The 26,274-nt window shown below is 36.4% G+C and overlaps 1 protein-coding gene across 3 annotated transcripts in view; it reads right to left on the bottom strand.

Moving 5' to 3' along the window:
* Positions 1-207: 207 nt before the first annotated feature.
* Positions 208-26,274, bottom strand: part of NPFFR2 (neuropeptide FF receptor 2) — a 280,297-nt gene continuing 254,230 nt past the window's right edge. For 2 of the 3 annotated variants that reach the window (XM_032400520.1, XM_032400519.1), the window contains exons 2-4: positions 14,488-14,822; positions 6,627-6,726; positions 208-1,521 (exon numbers count right to left, since the gene is read on the bottom strand). In XM_032400520.1, coding sequence (XP_032256411.1) covers positions 672-1,521; positions 6,627-6,726; positions 14,488-14,815 — 1,278 coding nt within the window. In that variant the 5' untranslated portion in view covers positions 14,816-14,822 and the 3' untranslated portion in view covers positions 208-671. Of the gene's footprint in view, positions 1,522-6,626; positions 6,727-14,487; positions 14,823-19,023; positions 19,045-26,274 lie in introns of those variants that run through there. The other variant, XM_032400521.1, reaches the window with a different exon arrangement.

Raw genomic sequence — 26,274 nt, 5'->3', positions numbered from 1 at the left:
AGATCATGACCTGAGCCGAAATCAAAAACTAAAAATAATAAAAAATATTTGACAAGAGTAGGATGTTTAACCACTGAGCCACACAGGCGCCCCTATTTATGAAAATATTAAAAAGTCAACAATGTTATGATTTCACCAACTTTAACTATATTCGTTAAAAGAAAAAAATCAACCTTTAAACACAAAGAAATAGTGTCTATTTGCTATTGTAGTTTTTATTTCTAAGAAAGCTAAGTGTATTTTAAAAGCACAAATAATTCTGCAATCTAAAATTCCAACTCCAAAAGTAAAGATGGAATTGACAAAATGTACTCTTATGCAAAGAATTGCCCATTTATCACCATTTGGGGAAAATGGGTGTGTGTGTATGTTTATTGGTATACCCATAATACACATGGTTGACTCATATACAAAAGGCTAAAATGGAAAAGGTCAAGCTTTGAAAATTATTCCTAGAAAATGGTTTTATCCAGGCAAATTTGTATGTGAGTATCTATCTATATATTTTATATACCATAAGATTGAATATGAACATAAGACTGCTTTTTTTTCATTTCTGTTCATAGAGGTCTTTCAGTACATTTTTTCTTTAGAACAGTCTCAGAAACAATTGAAGTACAAAGCTAAAGCAAGAATATTTCTATATATAACACACAGTATAGTTAAAATCATCATACCAGCTCTTTTAAAATCTCATTGCTGTGGATAGCTTCCCCTAATTCTTCCATCGTCAATTCTTGTTTGGGTTTTTCAACACTTTTCCTACACGGCAAATTTTCCTCATGTGAATTTTGAACAGTAGGTCCCTGGGCTAACTGATGAGATGTATTTATAATCACATTGTCTTTAGCTCTTAGGGTGTAGGTTTCCTTGGGTTTTGCTCTTTTTTGGCAGAGCTGGAGGTGAAAAGCATCTTGGAAAGCACGGTGAAAATTCTCATTGAAGAAACCATAAATAATGGGATTGATGCTGCTGTTGCAAAAGGCCAGCCAGTGTGCAAAAGGGTAGATGTAGATGTTGATGACCCGCAGTTCATTTGGAGACAGGTCAGTGTAGTCTGAGAGCATCATCAGGGTCCACAGAGGCAGCCAGGAGAGAATAAAAAGCAGGGCCACGATCAGGAGCATTTTAATGACCTTCTGCTTCTTCTTGGACACCATGTGCCACTGTTCCTGGTTCCGTTTGTCTGTGTGGGGCACTGTCATCTTGAAGAGTGAAATTCCAATCCTTCCATACATGATGACAATGAGGGACAGGGGAACCAGGTAGATGTTGGCAAACAGCACAGTGGTGTAGATCTTCCTCATTTCCTGATTTGGCCAGTCTTCCCGGCACCAGTAGACTGGACTGGTTTTATTCTGGGAGTTGAGTCTCACTTGGTAATATTTTTCTTCTTGTACATGTAACATTATTGCAGATGGGGACATAATGGCAATGGCCAGGACCCAAATGATCACAATAATGACAAATGCTGTCTTGATGGTGAGCTTTGGTTTAAAAGGGTAGACAATGCACCGGAACCTGCAGTTAAAGGCAAGTATCAGTGGAGCACTGCCTTATACCTTCTGACCAAGTTGTGAATTAAATTTAATTCTCCCACTCATGTTCCCCTCAAAAACATAAAGTTACCATTAGCAATAGAGAAGCATGCATTGATATTTTTTGTGAGTGATACAAATTTCAACTCAAAATATGAATAAGTTGAGTATCAGACACTATATTAGTCACTATTAATAATAGGTGACTGTGGTAACTAGCAGATATTGAACATGAATATTTAGTATTCTGTTCCAGACTCTTTTTAAACTTCCCCACTTAAAAGATGGCAAAATAGGCTTAGAAAAAGTAAAAAAATCTTGCCCACAACTACACATAATTCTAACGCAGGTAGTTTGGCTCCAGAGTCCATACTGTTAAACTCTCCTTCATGACCTTCTGTGCTCCCTTCCCATGTCATCTTTGTGCTTGGCCAATTGAACATTAGCAAGCATGACATAAGCATGACATAAACAGAAGCCTGAGTGATGACACAGAGGCACCCAGCCAAACCATAGAATCATGACAAATGTTTAAGCATTTTTGTTTCAGGCCACTAAGTGTTTTGGTGCTTGATTCACAGCTATAACAGTCTGAGAGTTTCCATTACGAGTTCTGATTACATGCCTTCCAGAAGTTCTATGTCCTCTGATGAGCATGGAAATTCAATGTCAGTACATAGCATAACCCTGATTTCATTTAACTGCAATTTTGCTACTGCGAGTCTTGGCATTATTCATACTCACTATGATAGTTATAATCATACCATATACATCTATATAATACTATATTTTTCAAAGTACTATCACCTATTTAATCTTTCGTTTTTGTAATGACTCTGTAAAGTGGAAATATGAAAATTATTACTTTCCAGATCTGCAGATAAGAAAACAAAGCTTTTAGTGGCTCAGCAGCAACTCCATATTAATTTGACATCTCTTCATATACTAATTAACTTGAACATTGATTGCTCTGTTGTCCTTTATTTCATGTGTAAAGTCTGCTGTCTTAACCTCCAAATTTTCTTTTAGTCTTCTAATTAATGAGTCTCCCCATCTACTTATCCTTAAATTATGGGTAACTTCATAGGCACAATTCTAGGTATCTTGTTCTTTTTGTAAACCAACTATTGGGACTTCATATATTTTTTCGTTTATTCAACAAATAGACAAAGATGAAGAAAATGCTCACTGCCAGGAAATAGTCAATGAAAATATTGTATAATTATGCTAAAATCATGCTAGGGTTTAGACTTGGCCACTGCATTAGTCAGGGTTCTCTAGGGGAACAGAGCCAACAGTATGTATAAATATATAGAAAGATATTTATTTTAAGGGATTGGCTCATGCGGTTATGGAAGTTAAGAAGTCCCAAGATCTGCAGTTGGCAAAATGGAGACACAGGAGAGCCAATGGTGTAGTTCCAGTTCATACCCAAAGGCTTGAGAACAGGACAGCCATGGATATAAGTTACACTCTAAAAGCCATCAGGCTCAAACCCCAGAAGTGCTAATGTAGTTCCAGTCAGAAGACAGAAAAAGAAAGACTGATGCCTCAGCTCAAAAAGTCAGGCAGGAGGAATACTCTCTTCCTTGCAGGAAGGTCAGCCTTTCTGTTTGTTTGTATTTGGGCCTTCAGCTGATTGAATAAGGGCCACCCAGAGTAGGGAGGGCAGTCTTTTACTCAGCCTATTGATTCAAATGTTAGTCTCACCAGACACACCCAGAATAATGTTTGACCAAATATCTGGGCTCCCCGTGACACAGTCAAGTTCACATATAAAATTAATCATGACAACCAGTTAGGAAAAAAAAAAAAAATCTCAGTATTCTAGCTCAAGCAATGGGGGATGGTGCCTTGTTCAGGACCAGTGAGCACCCAGAACTGATGGGATTTGAAGAGTGACTAGAAAGAAGTTGGAGAGAAAAGGAAGGTTCAAGGATAAATCTCAAGATTTTCACTTAGATTGGATATGTGATCCTGCCATTCCCTGACTGGGGAAAATGAGAAAAAGAGCTTTTCGTTTAGTTTTTTTGTGGAGGACTGGTAGTGAAGAAAGTTCAATTCTGGGTCTGTTTAGAGGTGGTTGTTGTTGGATGTTCAGGTGAAATTATTCAGAAATATAAATATGAAATTTAGGAGAAAGACTTAATCTAGAGAAATAGATTTGGGAGATTTTTTTGTAGAAGAGACCCTGAAAAAGGCATTTGGGTGCCAGTAGTTCAGAGAGAGATGAAGGTGCGATGGTTTTAAAACAGGTCTAAATTCTTGAACATGCCTTCCAAAGTCCATTGAATGGACTTACTTTGTGACTCACTTCTAATGAATAGGATGCAGAAGGGACACTGCATGACTTTCACTGGCATGTTCTCTTAGGACACACATGCTTGGACTGATAGGAGAAGTTCAGCTACCTTGAAGCTGCCATGCAGTGGAGCCCATGTAGGGCTTGAGAAGCCCCAGTTCTATCTCCTAGCTGTTCAAGTCTTCCCAGTCTGGGCACCAACATAAGGGAAAGGCTGCATTCCTGGCCCTAGAACTCCCTCTCTGATGCCAAGTGGAGCAGAGACAAGGTATATGTTTCCAATCAGTGAAGCTTCCATCATCATAAATTCATGAGCATCATGAGCCACTAAGTGGTTTGTCTTGGGAGGTGACTTGTTATATTGCAATAGATAACTGAAACTATAGAGAAATGATACATGGATGGGAAGGCAGAGAGCAAAGGGTATGTCACGGTAGGGGAACCATAGTTTCATCACTTTTTAAAAGACCTAAAATGTGACAGATACAGATGAAATTTTTTGGTAGCTCTATTCAATCCTAATCCTATTCCATTTTCCCCAGAAATCCTAAAGTTGCTGTATATCCTTCCTGTCGATGTTTTTATGCTTTGACAGTATTAGTCTGCATTTATAACATTTTAAATTCTATATTATGGCACCATATTATATGTATCATTTTATAGCTTTGAGATTGTATGCTTTTGAAATTTATGCATTTTGATATACATTGACCTAATTAATTGATTTTAGCCAGCATACAGTTATCCATTGAATATACTTATTGTTTTAACCTTTTTAAAATGAAATCTCTGTTTAGGAGGCATCCTAGAAACAGTGAAAGAGTAATTTAGGGATATTTAATACTAAATGCAATGTGAAAGTAAACCTGATAAGCTCAAGATTCAAGTAGGAAATGCAAAGGATATTTTTTTATTCACGGTAGAGATAAATAATTGTAATAGTATTACAAACATCCATAACAAAATAATTTAGTAGTAGCATTATTTACTAGTATAAATTAGTATGCAAAAACTTAGTAGTAACAGGATGTAGAAAATTTGGAAATAATTAGCTCCCAAATTTTAATGTAAAAAGCTATCTTTGGCATTTGTTGGTTAGCATATATTGTAAATTCTATTCTCTTTACATGGAAACCAAAAAGCTAGATCTATAAGATAGGTTCTTAGATTAATATTGAAAATAGAATCTACCAAGTTGTTTTTTGATGTCAACAATTCTATAGCATTTTACATATTTTGGGGTCATTGTTCAGTTTCCCTCTCAAATCTCTCTTAATTGCCATTGCCTTACATCCTCTCCCATCTTAGTTGTTACAAAAGTTTAACTCTTCTTCCTTTCTCCAATCTTACATGACTCCAAACCCTTTCTGTTTTTCTAAAATGAAAATCTAGTCATTATTCCCCCGTATAAAAGACTTCAGTAGCTCCCTGCTGTCTTCAGGACAAATGGAAGAGGCCCATAGAAAACCTACGTGTGGTTACACCTAATACGCCATTCCACCCTCCCATGTTCTAGCTGGCCTGCCTCTCTGCACTTTTCTTGATAAATATCCTATTTCAAGTGCCCTATATATATATATATATATATATCCCTTTCTTTTTTTTTTATTTGACAGAGAGAGAGACACAGCCAGAGAGGGAACACAAGCAGGGGGAGTGGGAGAGGGAGAAGCAGGCTTCCCGCCAAGCAGGGAGCCTGATGCGGAGTATATATCCCTGTCTTAAGAGATGCTCTTTCCTCTGTTTCTTCTCAAGGTTAATTTCTAAATCTTGAGGGATCAGGATGTGAACCCAACACTCTCTGTCCTGAAAGGTAACTTGATCACTTTCTCCTTTGTACAGTTGTTATGTTAGAGAGTATTATTTGTAAGTATTTGTTAATGTGTCTGTCTACCTCTACCAGAGTGTGGGCTTCTTTAGGCAGCACTTTGTCTAATTTGTTTTAAGATTTTATTTATTCATTTGAGAAACAGAGCACAAGCAGGGGGAGAGGCAGACTCCCTGCTGAACAGAGAGCCTGACCTGGGGCTCAATCCTAGGACCTGGAGATTGTGACCTGAGCTGAAGGCAGACACCTAACATCTGAATCACCCAGGTGCCCCTGTCTGATATGTTTTAGATGATATACAGCCCAGGACAGGCACACCTCAACAATATGTGTAAATGAATGTATTAGTACATTTTCTCTTAAAATCTGGATAAAATTTCAGATTTATTTCACCACATTTTCCACCATTAGAAAATTGAAGGTTCTAGTGAAAAACAGTATAACTATGATGTTATGGACTTTGTTTGTGTCCCCCCAAAATTCATACCTCGAATCAGGGTTAGGGTTTCAAATGGTAGATGGAGGTAATTCGGTTCAGATGAGATCAAGAGGGTGGTGTCCCCATGATGGGATTAGTGTAAAAAGAGGAGACTAGAGCTCCTGGTTCCACAGAGAAGATGGCCTTTTGCAAACCAGGAAAAGGTCTCTCACCAGACACAGAAGCTCCTGGCATCCTGACCTTGGACTGCCCAGCCTCCAGAACTGTGAGAAATAAATTTCTGTTGTTTCAGACACATACTCTATGGCATCTTGTGACAGCAGCCCAAACTAAGACACATGTCATCCCTAATTATTTAATTTAAAAAATGGAAATTTTAATAGTTTTATTTTATTACTGAACCTTTAGCAGATATATGCCATGCTCTTTAAAGAGTAGATATTATAATTTTGGGCAGGTATAACCAAATTTAGTAGGTTATACATTTTTCACTAGATTGAGATTTTGGTGCTGACTTACCTATCCACAGCTATCGCAACTAAAGTAAAGACTGAAGCCGCAACTGATATTCCCTGGATGAATCCACTGATCTTGCACATTGTGCTTCCAAAGGGCCACCCTGAAAGGGATATGAAACAGTCTTTGAATAGATCATATATATTTTTTTTAATTTCACCAAAAATATGAACAGAAAAGCATGAAATCAAAACTGATGCAACTATTTCCTAAATGATGTCCAGGGAACATTGTTTTCCATTATTTTCATTAATATCTCCAGAGCTCTGTTTTTAGTATACTACTAATAATGTCAGAACTTAATTATAACTTTTTAATATACTACTACTAGTGTCAGTCAGTTATAACTTCTAGGCACTGTACTAAGTGCTTTGTATCTATTAACTTATCTAATTCCCCAAACAGGCTTTCGAAGGCTTTATTCTCCTCCTCATGATATAGGATAGGTAATAAATACACAAATATCACATACCTTGCCACCGTTAGTTAGCATATTTAGGATTTCAACCCCCAGCTGTATGGTTCCAGTGCCTAAACCATTAACCCTTATGCAATAAAGCCCTTTAAATGAATAAGACAGGCAGAATATTGGTTTTATAATTTGGAAATATACCCCATAAATTATGAGGAACAGGAGGTACATGTAGAATAAATACTTATTCATATATAATATAGAGTGAATGTTTGTACCCCCTCCCCATTCAAATGCATATATTGAAGCCTTAAGCCTTAGTGTATTTGGAGGAGGGGCCTCTGGAAAATAAATATATTTAGATAGTGCCATTAGAAGAAGAGAGCTTTCCTTTCCATGCACATGCACTGAGGAAAGTCCATGCGAGCACACAGCAAGAAGGTGGCTGTCTACAAACCAAAAAAAGGACCCTCACCAACCACCTGACCATGTATCACCCTGATCTCCGACTTCTAGCCTCTGAAATAGAAAATAAATGTCTCTTGTTTAAGCCACCTAGTCTATGGTATTTTGTTATAGCAGCCTAAAACATACTTTGAGAAGCAAGAGCACTTACAAAAGTAGTCTATTTGAATTACTTTCTTACTTATCAAACCTCATTTACTGAAATGTTTGTTTATAAAGGAAATAACCACCCATCTGCTATTACAGGAAAGTAAGCAACTATTCTAGTTTCCTAAAAGATAAAATTTAAAAATCTGAGGAATAGGCAACATTCATTTTTTTTTTAAAAAGATCATGCAATTATTTATTTTTACCTATTTTTTTTAGATTTTATTTATTTATTTATTTGACAGAGAGAGTGGCAGACAGAGGGAGAGTGAGAAGCAGGCTCCCCACTGAGCAGGAAGCCCAATGTGGGGCTCGATCCTAGGACCCTGGGATCATGACCTGAGCCAAAGGCAGACGCTTAACCAACTGAGCCACTCAGGTGCCCCTATTTTTACCTAATTTAAAATATTCCCCCCAAATCTAAATAATCCAAGCATATCTAAAAGAAAATATTTTGTCATCTATCCAGACCATCTTAAAATAGATGCTTGAGTGACTCTACTGAATAGAAACCAAGAGAGAGCATGTTTTCCCCATCCTAAAATTATTTGGCTGTTACAATATTATTAAAAAAAGCAAAAAGGAGTGTGAATAGCCTTTGGTCAAAAAAAAAAAAAAAATAAGCATATGATTTATCTCACCTCCCTCACTAAATTCCACTAAAATGAAAGCACTAGGGAAAAGAAAACTCAACTAGAAAGAATGTGAAGCTGGGAAAATAACACAATGGGCTGAATTATGAATAAATGTAACCAGATGCCACTTACTTTTCCCCTGGCCAGCAGAAGGATGGAAGTTACTCTCTGAGGAGGTGGAAGCAAAGGGGCTCTAGACTCTGACTCACCAGGTACAGGTGGAGTGGGTACCACAATGATGCAGAAGGATTAAGTAAAAATATATGCTCTGCACTCAATTCTGTTGCCCAGGGACCCACTGAGCTCTGGAATGCAGCAGCCGGTATTATGATTCCTCTGGCAATAGATCAGAGAATTTCCTTCTGGGGAATGTGATCCTTCCAAGAACACTAATGTGCAGATTTTGACAGTCATGGATTTCCCAATGAATGGCCCAAACTAAAGAAGCTGAGAGTGGGCCGAACCTCAAACCTAAGGCACGCAGAGGTCCAAGACAGCCACACTGTGTCTCACTTTGAAACACAAGCAGCTAAGTAGCAGTTGACATAAGGGAAACCTCAAATATAGAAGTGACTATAACAAATAGGAAAAAAGAAACCTAACAGAAAACCAATATAAATCAAGTAGATGAAAATAGCCAGATGTATCAAGGAGAAAGGACACAAAATTACAAATGAGAAAAAAAAAAAACCAACCAACACCACAGAAATACAAAACAGTTATGAGAATATACAACCTAGAAGAAATGGATAAATTCCTAGAAACATAAAACCTACCAAAACTGAAACAGGGAGAAATAGAAAATTTGAACAGACCAATTACACAACAAAGAAATTGAATCAGTAATCACAAACTCCTGACAAAAGTCCAGGACCAGATGGCTTCAAGATGAATTCTACCAAACATTTAAAGAAGAGTTAATACCTATTCTCCTCAAACCATTAAAAAAAATAGAAAAGGAAGGAAAATTTCCAAATTCATTGTATGGGGCCAGCATTACCCTAATACCAAAACCCAATAAAGACACCATTAAAATGGGAACTATAAGCCAGTATCTCTGATAAACACAGATGCAAAAATCGTCAACAAAATACTAGCAAACTGAATCCTACAATACATTAAAAAAAATTATTCACCACAACCAAGTGGGATTTATTCCTGGGTTGCAAGGGTGGTTCAATATTCACAAATCAATCAACATGATATATCACATCAGTAAGAGAAAGGGTAAAAACCATATGATCATTTCAATAATGGCAGAAAAAGCATTTGACAAGATTCAACATCCATTCATGATAAAAACCCTTCAGGAAAGTAGGTTTAGAGGGAACATACCTCAACATAATAAAGGCCATATATGGAAAGCTCACAGCTAACATCATCCTTAATGAGGAAAAACTGAGAGCTCTTCTCCTAAGATCAGGAATAAGAGAAGGATGTCCACTCTCACCACTTTTTTTCAACATAGTACCATAAGTCCTAAGCACAGCAATCAGACAAGAAAAAGAAGTAAAAGCCATCCAAATCAGTAAGGAAAAAGTAAAACTTTCACTATTTGCAGATGACCTGATACTCTATACTGAAAATCTGAAAGACTGTGCCAAAAAACTGCTAGAACTGATACACGAATTCAGTAAAGGATACAAAATCAATGTACAGAAATCTGTTGCATTTCTATATACTAGTAATGAAGCAGCAGAAAGAGAAATTAAGAAAACAATCCCATTTAAAATTGCACCACAAATAATAAGATACCTAGGAAGAAACCTAACCAAAGAGGTGAAAGACCTATACTCTGAAAACCATAAAACACTGATGAAAGAAATTGAAGACGACACAAAGAAATGGAAAGACATTTCATGCTCATGGATTGGAAAAACAAATATTGTTAAAATGTTTATACTTCCAATGCCTATCAAAATACAACCAGCATTTTTCACAGAACTAGAACAAACAATCCTAAAATTTATATGGAACCACAAAAAACCCCAAATAACCAAAGCAATCTTGAAAAAGAAAAGCAAAGCTGGAGGCATCACAATTCTGGACTTCAAGTTATATTACAAAGCTGTAGTAATCAAAGCAGTATTGTACTGGCAGAAAATTAGACACATAGATCAATGAAACAAAATAGAAAACCCAAAAATAAACCCACAATTATATAGCCAGTTAATCTTCAGCAAAGCAGGAAAGAATATCCAATGGGAAAAAGACAGTCTCTTCAACAAATAGTGTTGGGAAAACTGGGCCACTTTCTTATACCATACACAAAAATAAACTTAAAATGTATTAAAGACTTGAAACCATAAAAATCCTAGAAGAGAACACAGGCAGTAACTTCTCTGACATCATAGCAACTTTTTTTCTAGCTATGTCTCCTGAGGCAAAGAAAACACAAAAATAAACTATTGGGACTTTATCAAAATAGAAAGCTTTGGCACAGTGAAGGAAACAATCAACAAAACTAAAAGGCAAACTATGTGATGGGAGAAGATAAACAGCTCAACACCCCCAAACCAAATAACCCCATTAAAAAATGGGCAGAAGACATGAACAGACATTTCTCCAATGACAACATACAGGAGGCCAATAGGCACATGAAAAGATGCTCATCAACACTTACCATCAGGGAAACAGCCCAGGTGTCCATTGATTGATGAATGGATAAACAAGATGTGGTATATAGATAGATATAAAGAAGATGTGGTGTGTGTGTGTATATATATATATATATATATGCAATGATATGTATATGCAATGTGGTATGTATATGTATGTATATGCAATGTGGTGTATATATATATATATGCAATGTGTATATACATGCAATGTGGTGTGTGTGTATATATATATATACACATGTGTGTATATGTGTGTGTGTACATGCAAAGTGGTGTTTGTATGTGTGTATATATATATATACACAATAGCCATTGCATGCAATGGAATATTATTCAGCCACAAAAAAAAAAATGAAATCTTGCCATTTGCAACTACATGGGTGGACCTAGAGAGTATCATGCTAAGCGAAGTAAGCCTGTCAGAAAAAGACAAATACCATATGATTTCACTCCTATGCGGAATTTAAGAAACAAAACAAACTAGCATAGGGAGAAAGACAAACCAAGCAACAGGGTCTTAACTATAGAGAACAAACTGATGGTCATCAGAGGGGAGGTGGGTGGGGGGATGAGTTAAGTAAGCGATGGGGATTGAGGAATGCACTTGGCATGATGAGCACCAGAATATGTGTGTAATTTTTGAATCACTATATTGTACACCTGAAAGTAATATAACACTTAACTGGAATTAAAATAAAAACAAAAAAATAAACCTCAGATACAACAAATTTTATCCATGAAATGTGCATGACAGTATAAGAAACATGCAGAAAATAAAAATAGCTCAAAGAATTTAAAATATGACAAATGTAGAACTCAATATGTCTAGAAGAGAAAATTGAGAAAATCTTTGAAAATGGAATAAGGAACAGAAAATGAAAAAGATTTAAAAAAACGGCAAGCCAGAACCTCCACTATCTATTAGGAATTGAAAAAAGTAAAATGTAAGAGAATTATACAAGAAAATTCCCCAGGATTAAGAAGCATTCTATTTTGATTGAAAGGACCTGGTTTGTCTCCAACACAATAAATGAAAAATAACAAGATTTTTCCAAGGCATAATTGCCTGAAATTCAGAACACTAAAGCTAAAGAGAAGTTCTAGGAGTTTTCAGGAGAAAAAACAAAATGCAAATCAGGATAAAAGAATCAAGAGTGTAAAGTCATTTAGATTTTTTAGCAGTAATATCAGGTTTCTCAGCAGTAACAATAGAGACATCTCTGTTAAAATGTCCAGCCTTGAATACTTTATACAGATAACTATAATCAAATATGAGGGCAGAATAACGATAATTACAGACAAACCAGATCTCAATTTTTTTTTTAAAATCTTAATGCACACTTTCTCAGGAAAGTGATAGACAAATAAACCAAGAAAGAAGACATGGCTCCAGAAAACAGGGGATTGAGCACTAAGAGAGGTGAAGAGAATTGTTAGGTTCTCAGTGAAGGGACATCCCAGAGCAGTAGCTGCTGAGCTCCATGCCTGAGGAGCAAGATGTCTGAATAGGGACCGAAGGGTAGAGAGCACGGGGTGGGGGTGGGGGGATCTCTAGAAAAAAGATGCAATTCACATGTTGCCTGATATGTTTGAAGGTATTTACAAGAAATTAACACTCTTGGAAGAGAATTTGAGAATATATTACTTATACGTACATACCCCAAACTAAGTAAATCAAAACATGATGCCCTTATTAAATCCAAGAAAACATTTTATAAGAAAGAAATTGATGTCCTAGCACTCAACATGCCTCAGCAGGGCTAAGCTACCTGAAACAACAGGAATGTATTCTCTGCGTACTGACTTAACAAAAAATTATAATTACATTGGGAAAGAGTGTGAATGTGTATTTGTATGTCTATATAAATGCATCTGATTGCATTTGTACATGATTCCAGCCAATCCTGCTTTCCCAGCTTCACACTCGGCAGTATCTGACAGTTTCTATGGATTTATGTTATTTTGCTCTATGTCATTTCAGTGGAGTCTGGTGAGGGACACTACCTTTTGTGGTAGGAGAGGATTAAGACAACTAAAGTACATCTCCCACAGTGTGAAGATAATACATAATAATGGAAACAGGTTGCTTAGAAATAGGAGAGTAACTACGGAAAATAAAGGCAACATGCTGAATGTGGCTGCCTCCCGCGAATGGGAATCAGGGGTAAGGAAGGGTAATAATGTGTATGGAAAAGTTGAGATAATAATTTCATTATAAATACTTACAGGAGGGAGATACTGAGAGCATTTCTTACTGGCAAAATAAGTTTCTTGAGAGCAATAACAATAATTTAAATCAATTCTTTCATTCTTTTTGCCTAGCACAGTATCTTAAAAATGTACATTCTTTGTTTTTAAAATGTGCATTCTTGATAAATATTTTAATGCTAGACCTCACAAAAATGCAGAATCTATGAGTACAGATGCTAAAAGAGGCACTCTTAAACTCTCCCTGGCTCCCACTCCAGAGAAAGGAAGGAAACAGAAGTCAACTCTAAAGAGAAACCTCTTATTCTTCAGTAAACTTGATAATGCTATGAAAGGCTAAGAACTACAATAGGGCTCATGGCTGCTCTAAATATTTTTGATATGCAACTATGGTATCATTTAAAATTTTTTTAAATTCAATTCAATTTAATTAACATATACTGTATTATTATCTTCAGAGGTAGAATTCAGTGATTCATCAGTTGCATACAACACCCAGTGCTCCTTCCTTCAAGTGCCCTCCTGAATGCCCATCACCCAGTTACCCCATCCCCCCACCCACCTTCCATCATTTTTTTTTCTTATACAGATTTGGAATATGAATATCTTGAATACTGTTCATTAATTAATACAACAAATACTTGTTAAGCAGGTACTATGCACCAAAATGGCTCTGGGAGCTGGAGATACAGTGCCCCTGCACTTCCAGGGTATATAATGTAGTACTAGAGAAGTAGTCATACAGGCAGAAGTACTCTAGGGTAGTACTCTAACCACCACTACAATGTGAAGTTATTTGTGTTTCATATGTACATTATCACTGATGAACTACCACTTTTTGAGAAATCACTGGGACTGCTGCTCCCTCTTCCCTCAAAAACTATTGGAAATCTTCCTAGCTAACCACAAGAGGGCCTCAATATCTGCCTGTTAAATTGAAGACATTGGATCAGTTGAAACCAGACTTAACACTTCCTTGAACTTTACAGTACATGCTATTACCAATAATATTTCTACCACATTATAGGTGCCCCGAACTATATCAAGCAAATTCAAAGTCTTTAGTAAGAAATGTTAGATCTCATTTTCTGATGACCTTCAGTGAATACTCTAAAAATGAGTTTCTACTCTTCATCTCTGTCACCTGCTTTATTTTTTATCCCTAATTCTTATTAACCTCTGACTACTTATGTTATATCTATTTGCTCATTTTCTTTCTCCTCCTCTAGAATGTAGACTCTATGAGGGCAGGTACCTGGAGCAATTCTTGGAACTCCATAAATATTTGCAAATGAATGGATGGCCCTGCCATAGGTGCAGGGATAGGGGACAGAGGTTTCCTGCTATCATCTTGCACTGTACACAAGTCAACGTACCTGCTATGATATTGTCCAGCAGCGTGATAGGCATACAAAATATGCCAACCAGTAAATCACTTATTGCCAGGTTCAAGATAAAGAGATTAGTGACTGTATGCATATGTTTGTTCCTCATTACAGTAAAGCAAACCACTGTATTTCCCACCATGCACAGGAAGAAGATCAGAAAGTAGGAAATAATGAAGATTGCTGCCACTTGAGGCTGGTGAAGATAGTAGTTCACATAGGTGATATTGATATCTGAGTATAGGTGATACTTTGTGTCATTGACACTCCAAATCTCATGCCAGTTTTCTGAAGAGTTTGAGTCCCATCTCTCACTCATGATGGACCTGAACAAAGGAGAGGTAGAAAAGAAAAAGCATAATTAGAAGCTGGTAGAACATAAGTTCTGTACCTGAGTTTAAAAAGAACACTTTTAAAATGCTAGGGGATTTTGATGGTCCTTCTATAATAATCCATTAATTTTGCATGGAACAGAGTTATAAATAAAGTATTCAAATTATTAGGATTTTAACCAAGAAGATTTGAAATTTCCACTTTGTTTCATAAGTAACAATTAGTATTATTTTTTTATGTCCTCAATATGCTCTATATTTCACTTTATTACACCTCCTATCCATTTGCAAAGTTTCAAGGGAAACTCTAAGTGAGACCTTTTAAAACTCCCTTTCTCCTGTCTCCAGGTATCATAACCTGTCAAAACCTACTTGTTCCTTTAAGGCTAAGTTATAGGTTTTTAGCTTTCCTGGCAATTTAAACAAGATGATGTGTCTACATCTTCAAAACTGTCTTTGAAATAAGCTTCTTATAGATTCCTTATTCTGCTTTGAGTCAGTTAATTGAATATTCTTTTTATATATGCATGGATAGCCACTACACTATGAATTTCTTAAAATAAGTTCACACTTGCCTTGGTTTCACTTTACATAATTCCATTCACATAGAATGTATTCAATAAATATTTTTATTTAGAATCTATATATCTTCACCTAGACATTTCAGTCACCCTTGTGTGTCATAGGTCCTCAAGAACATGCCCAGGTTTGATGATTTACTGGAAGGATTCAGAGGACTTAGTATATAGTGTATTCACAGCTAATATTATAGCAAGAATCCTTCCAGTAAATCACCAAACCTGGGCATGACATATCAGATAAAGGGCTAGTATCCAAAATCTATAAAGACCTTATCAAACTCAACACCCAAAGAACAAATAAGCCAATCAAGAAATGAGCGGAAGACATGAACAGACATTTTTCTAAAGAAGACATCCAAATGGCCAACAGACACATGAAAAAGTGCTCAACATCACTCGGCATCAGGGAAATCCAAATCAAAACCTCAAAGAGATACCACCTCACACCAGTCAGAGTGGCTAAAATTAACAAGTCAGAAAACGACAGATGTTGGCGGGGATGCAGAGAAAGGGGAACCCTCCTACACTGTTGGTGGGAATGCAAGCTGGTGGAGCCACTCTGGAAAACAGTATGGAGGTTCCTCAAAAAGTTGAAAATAGAGCTACCATACGATCCAGCAATTGCACTACTGGGTATTTAGCCCAAAGATACAAATGTAGTGATCTGAAGGGGTACGTGCACCCCAATGTTTATAGCAGCAATGTCCACAGTAGCCAAACTATGGAAAGAGCCAAGATGTCCATCAACAGATGAATGGATAAAGAAGATGTGGTATATAAATACAATGGAATATTATGCAGCCATCAAAAGGAATGAAATCCTGCCATTTGCAATGACGTGGATGGAACTGGAGGGTATTATGCTGAGTGAAATAAGTCAATCAGAGAAAAGACATGTATCATATGATCTCACTGATATCAGGAATTCTTAATCTCAGGAAACAAACTGAGGATTGCTGGAGTGATGGGGTGGCTGGGTGATAGACATTGGGGAGGGTATGTGCTATGGTGGGCGCAGTGAATTGTGTAAGACTGTTGAATCACAGACCTGTACCTCTGAAACAAATAATACATTATATGTTAAAAAAAAAAAAGAAGATAGTAGGAAGGGAAAAATGAAGGGGGGGAATTGGAGGGGGAGACAAACCATGAGAGACTATGGACTCTGAGAAACAAACTGAGGGTTCTAGAGGGGAGGGGGGTGGGGGGATGGGTTAGCCTGGTGATGGGTATTAAAGAGGGCATGTATTGAATGGAGCACTGGGTGTTATACACAAACAATGAATCATGGAACACTACATCAAAAACTAATGATGTAATGTATGGTGATTAACATAAAATAAAAAATGAATAATAAAAAAAAAAGTTGAAAAGATTTTTTGGAGCCGACATAAAGAGAAACAAAACAAAACAAAACAAAAAGGATACAAAGCAAAATCAGCAAATAATAAGGCACATAAGGTAAAATCTGCAGGAAACCAGCTTCTAAGAGTCTCTCTCAGTGAAGTCACACAGTGAGTTAATCCCTCCAGCAATGAGTTTGACAACATGTGTGAAGTGTTGTCCACCAGGGAAGCTCATTAGAAACTCAGTGCCCTGGGTTTTTAATTGGAGAATGGTCACATGGTACCTTCCTCCTAGGGGTATCAAAATTTCATACTCCCTGCTGGAAAGTAGGTGTGCAGCAGGAACAATGTTGTTTGTACAGATTATGTATAATACGCCACTCTTGTCATTTATGGACACTTTATATCAATATAGGGAACTGTTTTAGACTTAAGTTCCCACACTCTAACCAAGGGCAGACTTTGCAAGCAGTCCTTTCTAAAGATAGCATGCTCAGGCCTGCTTGTTAACTCTTTTCTGCATACCTTCTAAATTGGTTGGACAGAAGGTTATATGTGCCTTTAAAGGAAAATGAATTTGACAGTAGACTTACACAACTGAGCTCCCCAAAAAAAGCTTCCCTTTTTTTGGCGGGGGGAAATAATTTCAGGGACTTTGAACTGGTGAGATAATCAGACCCCAGTTTGCAGTAGTGACCTCATTATCACTCTATTTTCCAGTCTTTCAAGTACATATCTGTATCATTTTAGGGGAGCATGTTTATTCTTGTAAATACTGCATAAAGATTAAGATATGTAGTATTCATTTCAGATACTTTGGGGATAGTTTTCTCTATTTTAGGTACAGGGAAGAGTGAACAAGATAAGTTACTATAAAACAAGTATATAAATATAAAACAAGCCAATAAAAAGTGATTTTTCTCCAATATTTTGCCATTTTATTTCTTCCCTTCTAATTTTTAAAGCTCATCTCTGCTTTTCAATATTTAATGTCCCTGAGCCCAGATAAAAATGAAAAATGAAAAGAAAGTGAGTGCGGGATAGGATGAGGGCTTGGAGAGAAGAAAAGAATATGATTTGAGTAAGACTAGATGTATCCTGCTAGACAGAATCAAGCTGAGAATGTCTGGGGGTCTGTCACAGCCTGACAGAATATCCACTAGCTTGATAAAAATCGTTTCAAAGTAGCCAAAAGAAAAGCATTCAACAAATACTTAAAGACATTTGTATCTAAAGCAAGGAAACGCTGTAAACATAAATGAGAACTGCATGAGAACACTGTAGGTAGCTAAAAGTTATTGCTAAGAAACATCTGTCCACAGATTCAGGTACAGCTGGAAAATATATTGGGTGGAATATGTCATAAGAGGTAATGCTTTATATGTTCACATTCTTTTTTCTTATACCCTAACTGAAAGCCACCACGTTTCAGAAGCAGATATGCATTCATTGTGTATGTGTTAAGATAAGGGTATGAGGAAGGTTGAGATGGAACAAGGTTTTCAAAACCTTCCTGTGTATCAACTTAACCTCCATGTCAGTTTTTTGAGAGATGTTGCTTTTCCTCCTCTTTCAGTGAATTATTGATAAACTAAAATCAGATTTTGTTTCAGGGGCCAAAATGGATTTCACTATTCCTATTATTGGCTTGATAACTCTGTGTGGCAAGAAAACATGAAACATGCATTACGGAGGAGTAGCAGAAGGACATGTAATATTTAAGCATTCTTTCCTCCTGATACATAATTGTAAAAGTGTTGTAGGTGAGGTCAGAGCTTTGATTATTAGATTAACCTATAATGGGGGATGGGATAATATCATCACCCATAGTATTATGGTAGTGAGGCAGAGAAAAGCCAGGTTCTGATTGATCCTGAGAAGATCCCCTTATCTCAATTTAATACACCAAGGAAAACTGTTCTTTGGTATTCTTGCATCTGGCATCTTTTTCACTGGGCACTTAAAAGTTCTATCCAGTTGATTAAAAAGCTTTAAATAAAATCACCCTTCAATTGAATACCTTTAAAACTAGAATTAAAGTATATTCTTGCATCATATTAATTCTATAGATGAAAAAATATAAGGACTAAGAAATTTGTGCATGCCAGTTTCTGGAATGCAGATTTATACTCTGCCTATATTAATGATTCAATAGTTTTAGAATATTCCCCTGAAAATGTGTAATGTGTAATGTCTTTTAGTAGCAAAGTCTAAATTTTGTAAGTTAGTATTTTACATGTTGAATAAATGAATTGTAAGCCATCTTACCACTAATTAGTCTTATATTCATTATTTCTACATGGAAATATACCAGATGAATAAAATACTTGGTGTGGGCTTTCTTTATCATTCCTTCATCTTCCACTCTGGGGAGGAAGCAGATAAAGGTTAAACTGCATGAGCTCCATTTAGAACCCACGTTACTATGGCTTGTCCAGACCCTAATTCTTATCTTTAGAAAGAGAGTCTGGGTCTTCAGAAAGAGAAATCAGGAGAGGAAGTCGTTTAAAAATTTTCCTTCCTGTAAATGTATTTGCCAAAACACTAACAGTGAATTACTCAGTAGGAGATGGACTGGTTGGATATTATTATATATTTGTGTTTTCTTTATTTCTCAACTTTTTTCCTGTTCCCAGATTTTTTTTTTATAATCTGGAAAAAATGTGTTATCATATCATTATCTGAATTCAATTATATAGAAAAAAACCAGATGACATAGCTTAAATTCTTATAAATTCACAATCATAGTAAGTCATACACTGGCTAGCAATGGTATTATTTTACCTAAAATAGATATGTCTCCCAATTTCAATTAAGAAAGAATCCATAAAGACTCTAACCTATGAAGTTTAAATGTACTGTTTCATACATATCATCTAAAGAATTGGTCATCTGAAAAAAGAGTCTATATTCTTCATTCCTGTATCAAATACTCATTAAAGTGACGAAGTCTGCAATAAATTGTCACCAATCATGGGCTACCCAGACTACCAGACACATGCAAGTGAACTATGGCCAGCACTCCCCATTTGGGTCATCCATCTCTCCTTGGGCTTTGCCCTGTTGCCTCTATTACTGTGGTATTTATTACTAATTTTACTGTGTTCTTAATTTTTTTTCCTTTTCTTCCCCCCCCAAAGTACAAGGGCTCGAAGACAGGAAGGTGGCAGTATTTACTTCCATCTATGTTGGATGATCTAAACTAAACTCTGATGATTATCACTAAACAGTATTACAGTTATTAAGTAATTTATGACAACTTAAATTGCTAAAATAATTGAAAAGGAGAGATAGGGAAAATGGGAAGGACAGAAATGTTACAAATGCACATGCTCAAACTGGGGGTGAATCATTGGCAATCATTATGAGACAGTAATAATGCCTAATATTTAAATTTTCAAAGCACTTTCAAATGTATCACCATAGGACATTAGCATCGTGGAAGCATAAGACATCCCTCTTTTTGCAGGCCCTTTTAACAACTAAAATTCAACATCTGTCTGTGAACAGAAGTGCTTCTGTGGGAGCTTGGGATCCAGCACCAAAGGCCAAAGCTGTGGAGGGGGAGTCTCACCCACCTGTGAACTGAGTAAGAGTCAGACCGACCTCATATGGCTGTGGACCCAGCAGGAGTGCATGAGCTGGCCCCAGTCCCTTCCACCTCCCTGGGATAAAGCCTGGACAGGACTGAATGGGAAAGATGAGTGAGTCTTTGTAGAAGTCCAAGTTTCCTGAGGAGAGAGTCTAGCCCTCTCCTGGAGCAAAACAAACAAAAACCAGAAACCAGTCTGGAAGCATTGGAGAGGGAAGGAACTTTGCCAGTGCCACTCTCTCAGATCTGGTCCTGATTAATAGCCAATATTGGGAGAAAAATCAGTGGACTGCTTTTCACTGGAAAAAAACTGGTTTCCCATTAATCTGTAATCTGAAAAAAAAAAAACACATGGCCCTGAAAGATACTGTAAGGTTTACTAATGCATGGGGTGCCAAATGTTGCATAAATCTCTGCTGCAGCTAAATCATATACTAGAGGGTCGGTAATTTCACTGGTAAAATTAAAATGAAAACCAGACTTAATGCAAATGATGCTCCCCAGGATAAGGTAATGCATTAGGAAGCTGAGCTGAACCTGATTGATACAAAACATGTTAAAACTGGTTATCCAGGGGAGGAAGAGAATTGGACTTTAGAAACCTTGCATATTCAATTCAATGTCTCCATCAAATCATACAAAAAGTTTCAAGTAACTGCACAATTGAAGATAAACAGTAATTGAGATCGCAAAATGATACCAAGATAGAGATACAGTCACTATGAACATGCTTTATTCCTACTCCTCACTAGGCCTTCAAATCAAATCATGGTGGTCATCATGGCATTAGAAACGCTATTCCCTATTGAAAATATTAAAGAAAATGGAGTAAGACATATAATAACAATGAGAAATATGTGGCAAAGAAATACTGAGGTCAAAAGGAATTGGTGAAAGATGTTAAAGCAGCCAGCCAGTAATCCAATCCCCCAGACATCAGGAGAATGCCACCAGGGAAAGAAAGGAGGACTGATGATTCAGACTAATGTACTTGTGGACATAGTAACTGTAGCTCAACGTAGGGTCATGATATTTGCTAGGATGATAAGCCTTCACCTATTTGAAGTTTTTAATAGGATATTCCTGGATAAATATTGCTTATAGTAAATAAACACAATCTCCGGATTTATGCGGTGTGATTTGACTCCCTAGAAAATGTCATTAAAACGGGGATATAAAATGGAGAAATTTCATGGATGGAACACTCACTTTGCTGTTCAGTAATACGACTAAATCTTACTTTGAGACCTCATCTATTACTCTGAGCCAGAGAGTGAACATCTGATGCAGGAAGAGGGGTCCTAAAAAGCTACCCTCAATGTCCCATACCTTCTTTGATTATGCTCCTTGATTGCTTATATCTTTGAACATCAATTAGTAAAGCATGAAAATGAGTAAGATCTCTGACTTTAAAAAAGTAATTCAGGTTTTAGCTATAAAATCCAATATGCATGGAGAATTAAATAGTCTTTCATACTCTTATGTCTGGAAATACACAATCTGATATTTTCGTATATCTCCTACCAATCTTTTTACTTTATATTTTTACATAAATATCCTAGAAAGAAAAATAATACTATTTACAAGGAAGTAAGTAACATATCCTATTGGGGTAAGAACTGTTTCATTTAGAAAAATACTTTGAGGAATTGCCATTATATGAGAAGGAGACCACCCGCATACAACCTCACCCTCTAGGGCATAATAACAATGAGTAGAATATCCAAAGTACTTTATGATATTTAAATTATTACCTTAATGACTTTATTATCTTTTGAGTATTTTGATATCTATTCTGTGCTGAGCATTATATGAATTGCTTTATATGTGTTGACCTGTTTAATCTTCCAGTATGAAGTAGCTACTAAAAGCATCCCAATTTAGTATATAAAGAAGGTAAGACAGGAGATGTTAAGTAATCTGATCCAGGTTCCACAACTAATAACTGGAAGAGACGGAAAACCTATAAAGAGGGTCTCCTAAGAGTATGAAAGCAACATAGCTGGGGGTGGGCAACTTGAGAGTTAGAAACTGACCAGAATGAAGTTCCAGGAGATGGATATGGCCAAGGAATGTCTAGAATCTGCCATGTCTAACATTTAATTTCAAACTAACTTTTGTATTACACAGAAAACTACTCCCTGCTTATAACCCAAAACTGTCAGCAAGAGTCTATTAAACACTAACTGCCTTTGTGGGGGACATTTGTCAAATATCAAGGGAAGTGTTCTAATGTTTGGGTTAGTGTAAGGCAGAGAGAAAAAAGCATCTATAAAGAATAAGACAGGAACAAGAACGCATTATGTAGATCTAGAGAATTCCTGGAGATACTGTGGGAGGGGGAGAGAGAGCTGGATGCTGGATTCTCCGAAGCACATAAGACAGTTTGCGTATAACGGCTACAGTGAACAAGCATGACTTGTCTGATGCAGTGTGAAAGCAACTATATTCCTATTCTGTTGATCCTTTAATTTTATTATTTGAGGCCAATTTCTTCCTTGCCTCTAGGTGAAATTTGAAAAGTTTTATTTTCTAATCATTTTTTGACAATAAAAGTAGTACAGTAATTAATAAATCTAGTCTAGTATAATAAACATTTTAAATTCCCACCAAGGATGCCTCCTTGTCTTTTCTCTTTGCTGACTCGCTCTGCAGTTATCTCCACCCCCATCTTGTCATTCTCAGTTCCCATCCTTGCCAGAGTTGTGGGTGGACAAGGTTAGGGTGGTAGAAAGGGGCAGGAAAAGTCCTACTTTTCTTTACAGGGTTGTTTGAGGTATTGGACTAGAAAGCATTTTAAAGCTGACCCTCACTTTTGTAGGCACTTTCCTGGGCTCTTTAGAGACACTAAACTATTGCTTTGGATCTCTCATCAACAGTTCTCTTCATGTGAGGAAATTTCATCTCTGGCTTCTGACTCTTTCTTCAGCCTTGAGAAATCCAGTTGTTCACCCTGCCATAAAGCATCTGTGTTAACCATCATGCAGATGGGCCAATCACCCTGGCCCACAGTTAACACATATATCTTTTGTCCAGAAAGACTCTAAGAGTGTAGGCTGGCCAATGCCACCAGCTGCTGTCAGAGAAACAAGCCAGCCAGGTCCTAGCACTTTGAATGTCTTGTGTGTGAGGCAGAGACAAGTTCACTGTGTTCTCTGAAATACTAGGTTCATATGTTAAACTCTCTGCATGTCTTTGTCAGTCCCTCTTCTAAGCACGAGTTGGGGGCAAGCGCCCCCACTTCTCCATCTTGTGTGATTCACCACACCTCAGCAAACCTCTCTCAATCCTTTTCTAATCTGTAATTTGGGGCCTTTTAATCTCTTCAACCTGAGGAGAAATGTTCCTTGGTACCTTCCTTTACAAGTCTGTATGGTGGTCCTACATAACTTTCTTGGGGTTTTAGCTGAAACTAAAACCAGAATTTTTTTTTTTTTTTAAGATTCTATTTTTAAGTAATCTCTACACACAGTGTGGGGCTCGAACTCACAACCATGAGACCAAGAGTTGCATGCTCCACGATTGAGCCAGACAGGTTCCCCCAGAATAGTTAAATTTTAATATTCTGTTATATAATTATAAGAAGGATAAACCCTAAAGGCATGAGGATCTGGGAATATCCTAGCAAGCAACACTCATGTTTGAAATCGGAATTGTACTAAAAAGAGTTTATATTATTTTTGTCACTTAAGGATATACTGGAAGTTTTTGTTCATATCAAAAAGCACTCTTTCCAAGAATAATTTTTCATTCATAAATTGATCTGTTACAAGATGTAGAATTTATTTGACCTTTCACCTGGTGTTGGACAATTTAAAAATTTCCAACTTTTCTGAAATTAAAGTAATATTTTGATATTTTATAACTTATTAGAATTTTCTAGAATATTCTTAGGATGGGAATAGATAAAAAAAATCATGATAATTTTTCTGCTCATGATAGATACTACTTATTGTCTGTTAAGATGCTGATCTTAATTCACATTTATTCCAGTGGTGTTTAAAAATGTTCCTTCTGTTGGGGTGCCTGAGTGGCTCAGTTGGTTAAGTGTCTGACTCTTGATTTTGGCTCAGGTCTTGATATCAAGATTCTGAGACTGAGCCCCATGTGGGGCTCTATGCTTAGTGGGGAGTCTGCTTGAGATTCTCTCTCTCTCTCCCTCTGCCCCTCCCTTCCGCTCACTCTCTCTAAAATAAATAAATCCTTTAAAAAAAATGTTCCTTCTGTCTAGCCAATACTAGGCACTAAAATCCACCCCCCACTTTTTAAATTTTTCCAATTTACTATTTAAAAAAATGGTTAACTTATTTAAGTGTACTTTTAAAAATATTAATAAAGTTGAACTTTAGTTCCAGATGTTTGGAATTTGTATTTTAAGTGAACCGTTCATTTCTTTTGTCTTTTTTCATATTGAAATATTCATTTTTTGGTTGTTGTTAACGGTTTATAAAAGCTTTCTTATTAGACATTTTACCCTTTGTTACATACATTTTATATGCCATTTCCAGATAGCAATTCCCCACTTAAATTTTAGTGTTTTTAGCTTAAAAATATTTATATGTTTATGTAGTAAAATATATTATTTCTTTGTATTTTCTCTAAATTTTTCTGGAACCATGTAAGTATTCACATTTTATAGTATTCAAAATATGTTTTACATTTTATAATTTTAATTATATATCACTTCTATATTATTCATTTGAAGGAGCCCTTTAAAATGGAAATGGTGTTATCTTAAATCTGACTTTTAACTAAATTTCCTTCATGTTATGAGTTAGCATTACTCAAATACATGTGCTCCTGTGAATCCTGCAGAAATTTGGCTGCTCTTTGTTTTCTTTCTGAACACCTAAATTTACTTGCCAAAGTGTATATGTTATGTTGAAAATTAAGAAGTTTTTCAGATATATCAATTATATATCCCTTGAAAATATTAAATATAAGTCATACCACTTAATTGTCAGGACTTCATATGCTTTTAAAATCTGACTAAAAATTGCCATTGTATTACAGTTGTTTATAATTCTTTCTTACATAATATGTTTCTGTAGCTGATCCTTAAATATTTGGACTACAGAAAGAGAACAGATTTCCCAATTTCCTGTGGCACCTAACAATGCCCTATCAATATATATACATTGCATATAAAACCTTCTTTAACTTGAATATTCCTTTGATATTAATAGCATACTTCTGGTTTTATGCTTATACCCATTTTGAGGGAAGAACTGATTTCCAGGAGTTAACAATACCCATATCTTCTAGAAAGACCATATGAAGAGAAGCACAAGGGAAGAATCAAGAAGAGAAACTATTTCTGAGTCATTCTAATGTGAACATAACTGGTCCTAGGTATCCCCAGCCCACTTTATCCCACTCCCAGCTATATATACTTTGGGGTTATGAAGTTTGAATCTTAGATGATTTGAATGGAAAATGAACAAAGGAGCATTTAAACTAAGTAGTTTACCACTCTTCAGAAATGTATAAAAACATTTCACATTTTCAATCAGGGATTTCACCATACACCATGTTGTAAGCATTTGTGAAGAAGTAGTAGCCAGAATATAGGTTGTCCTGGCAGCTTCAAGAAATTGAGGTCCTACTTATTATGAATCAAGGTTCCATGCTCCAAAGAAGATGAATAAAAGCCCAAAATAACAAACTTATCGTCAAGGGGAACTTAGGCCTGTTGGGGTACCCTAAGACCTTTTATTCTCATGGTAGCTTCTTTACTTCCTGTGAAAGAATGTTTTACTATCTGCAGAAATGGGGAGAATTAAATGTGGCTGAAGGCTTGTGTGGCTACAGCAGAGATCCAGAAACCTGACTTTGCCATTTACTTCCTCATGGTTTTTACCATTCCAAGACCTCTTCATTCTGCCAAGGAACCACAACTAAACTGCTCATTAAATATTCCACCAAGA

The sequence above is a fragment of the Phoca vitulina genome, unplaced genomic scaffold, assembly GCF_004348235.1.
Source record: "Phoca vitulina isolate PV1807 unplaced genomic scaffold, GSC_HSeal_1.0 scaffold3, whole genome shotgun sequence".
NCBI classification, from domain to species: Eukaryota; Metazoa; Chordata; class Mammalia; order Carnivora; family Phocidae; genus Phoca; species Phoca vitulina.
The sequence above is the reverse complement of the archived record's forward strand: the minus strand, read 5'-3'. Positions and strand labels throughout refer to the sequence as shown.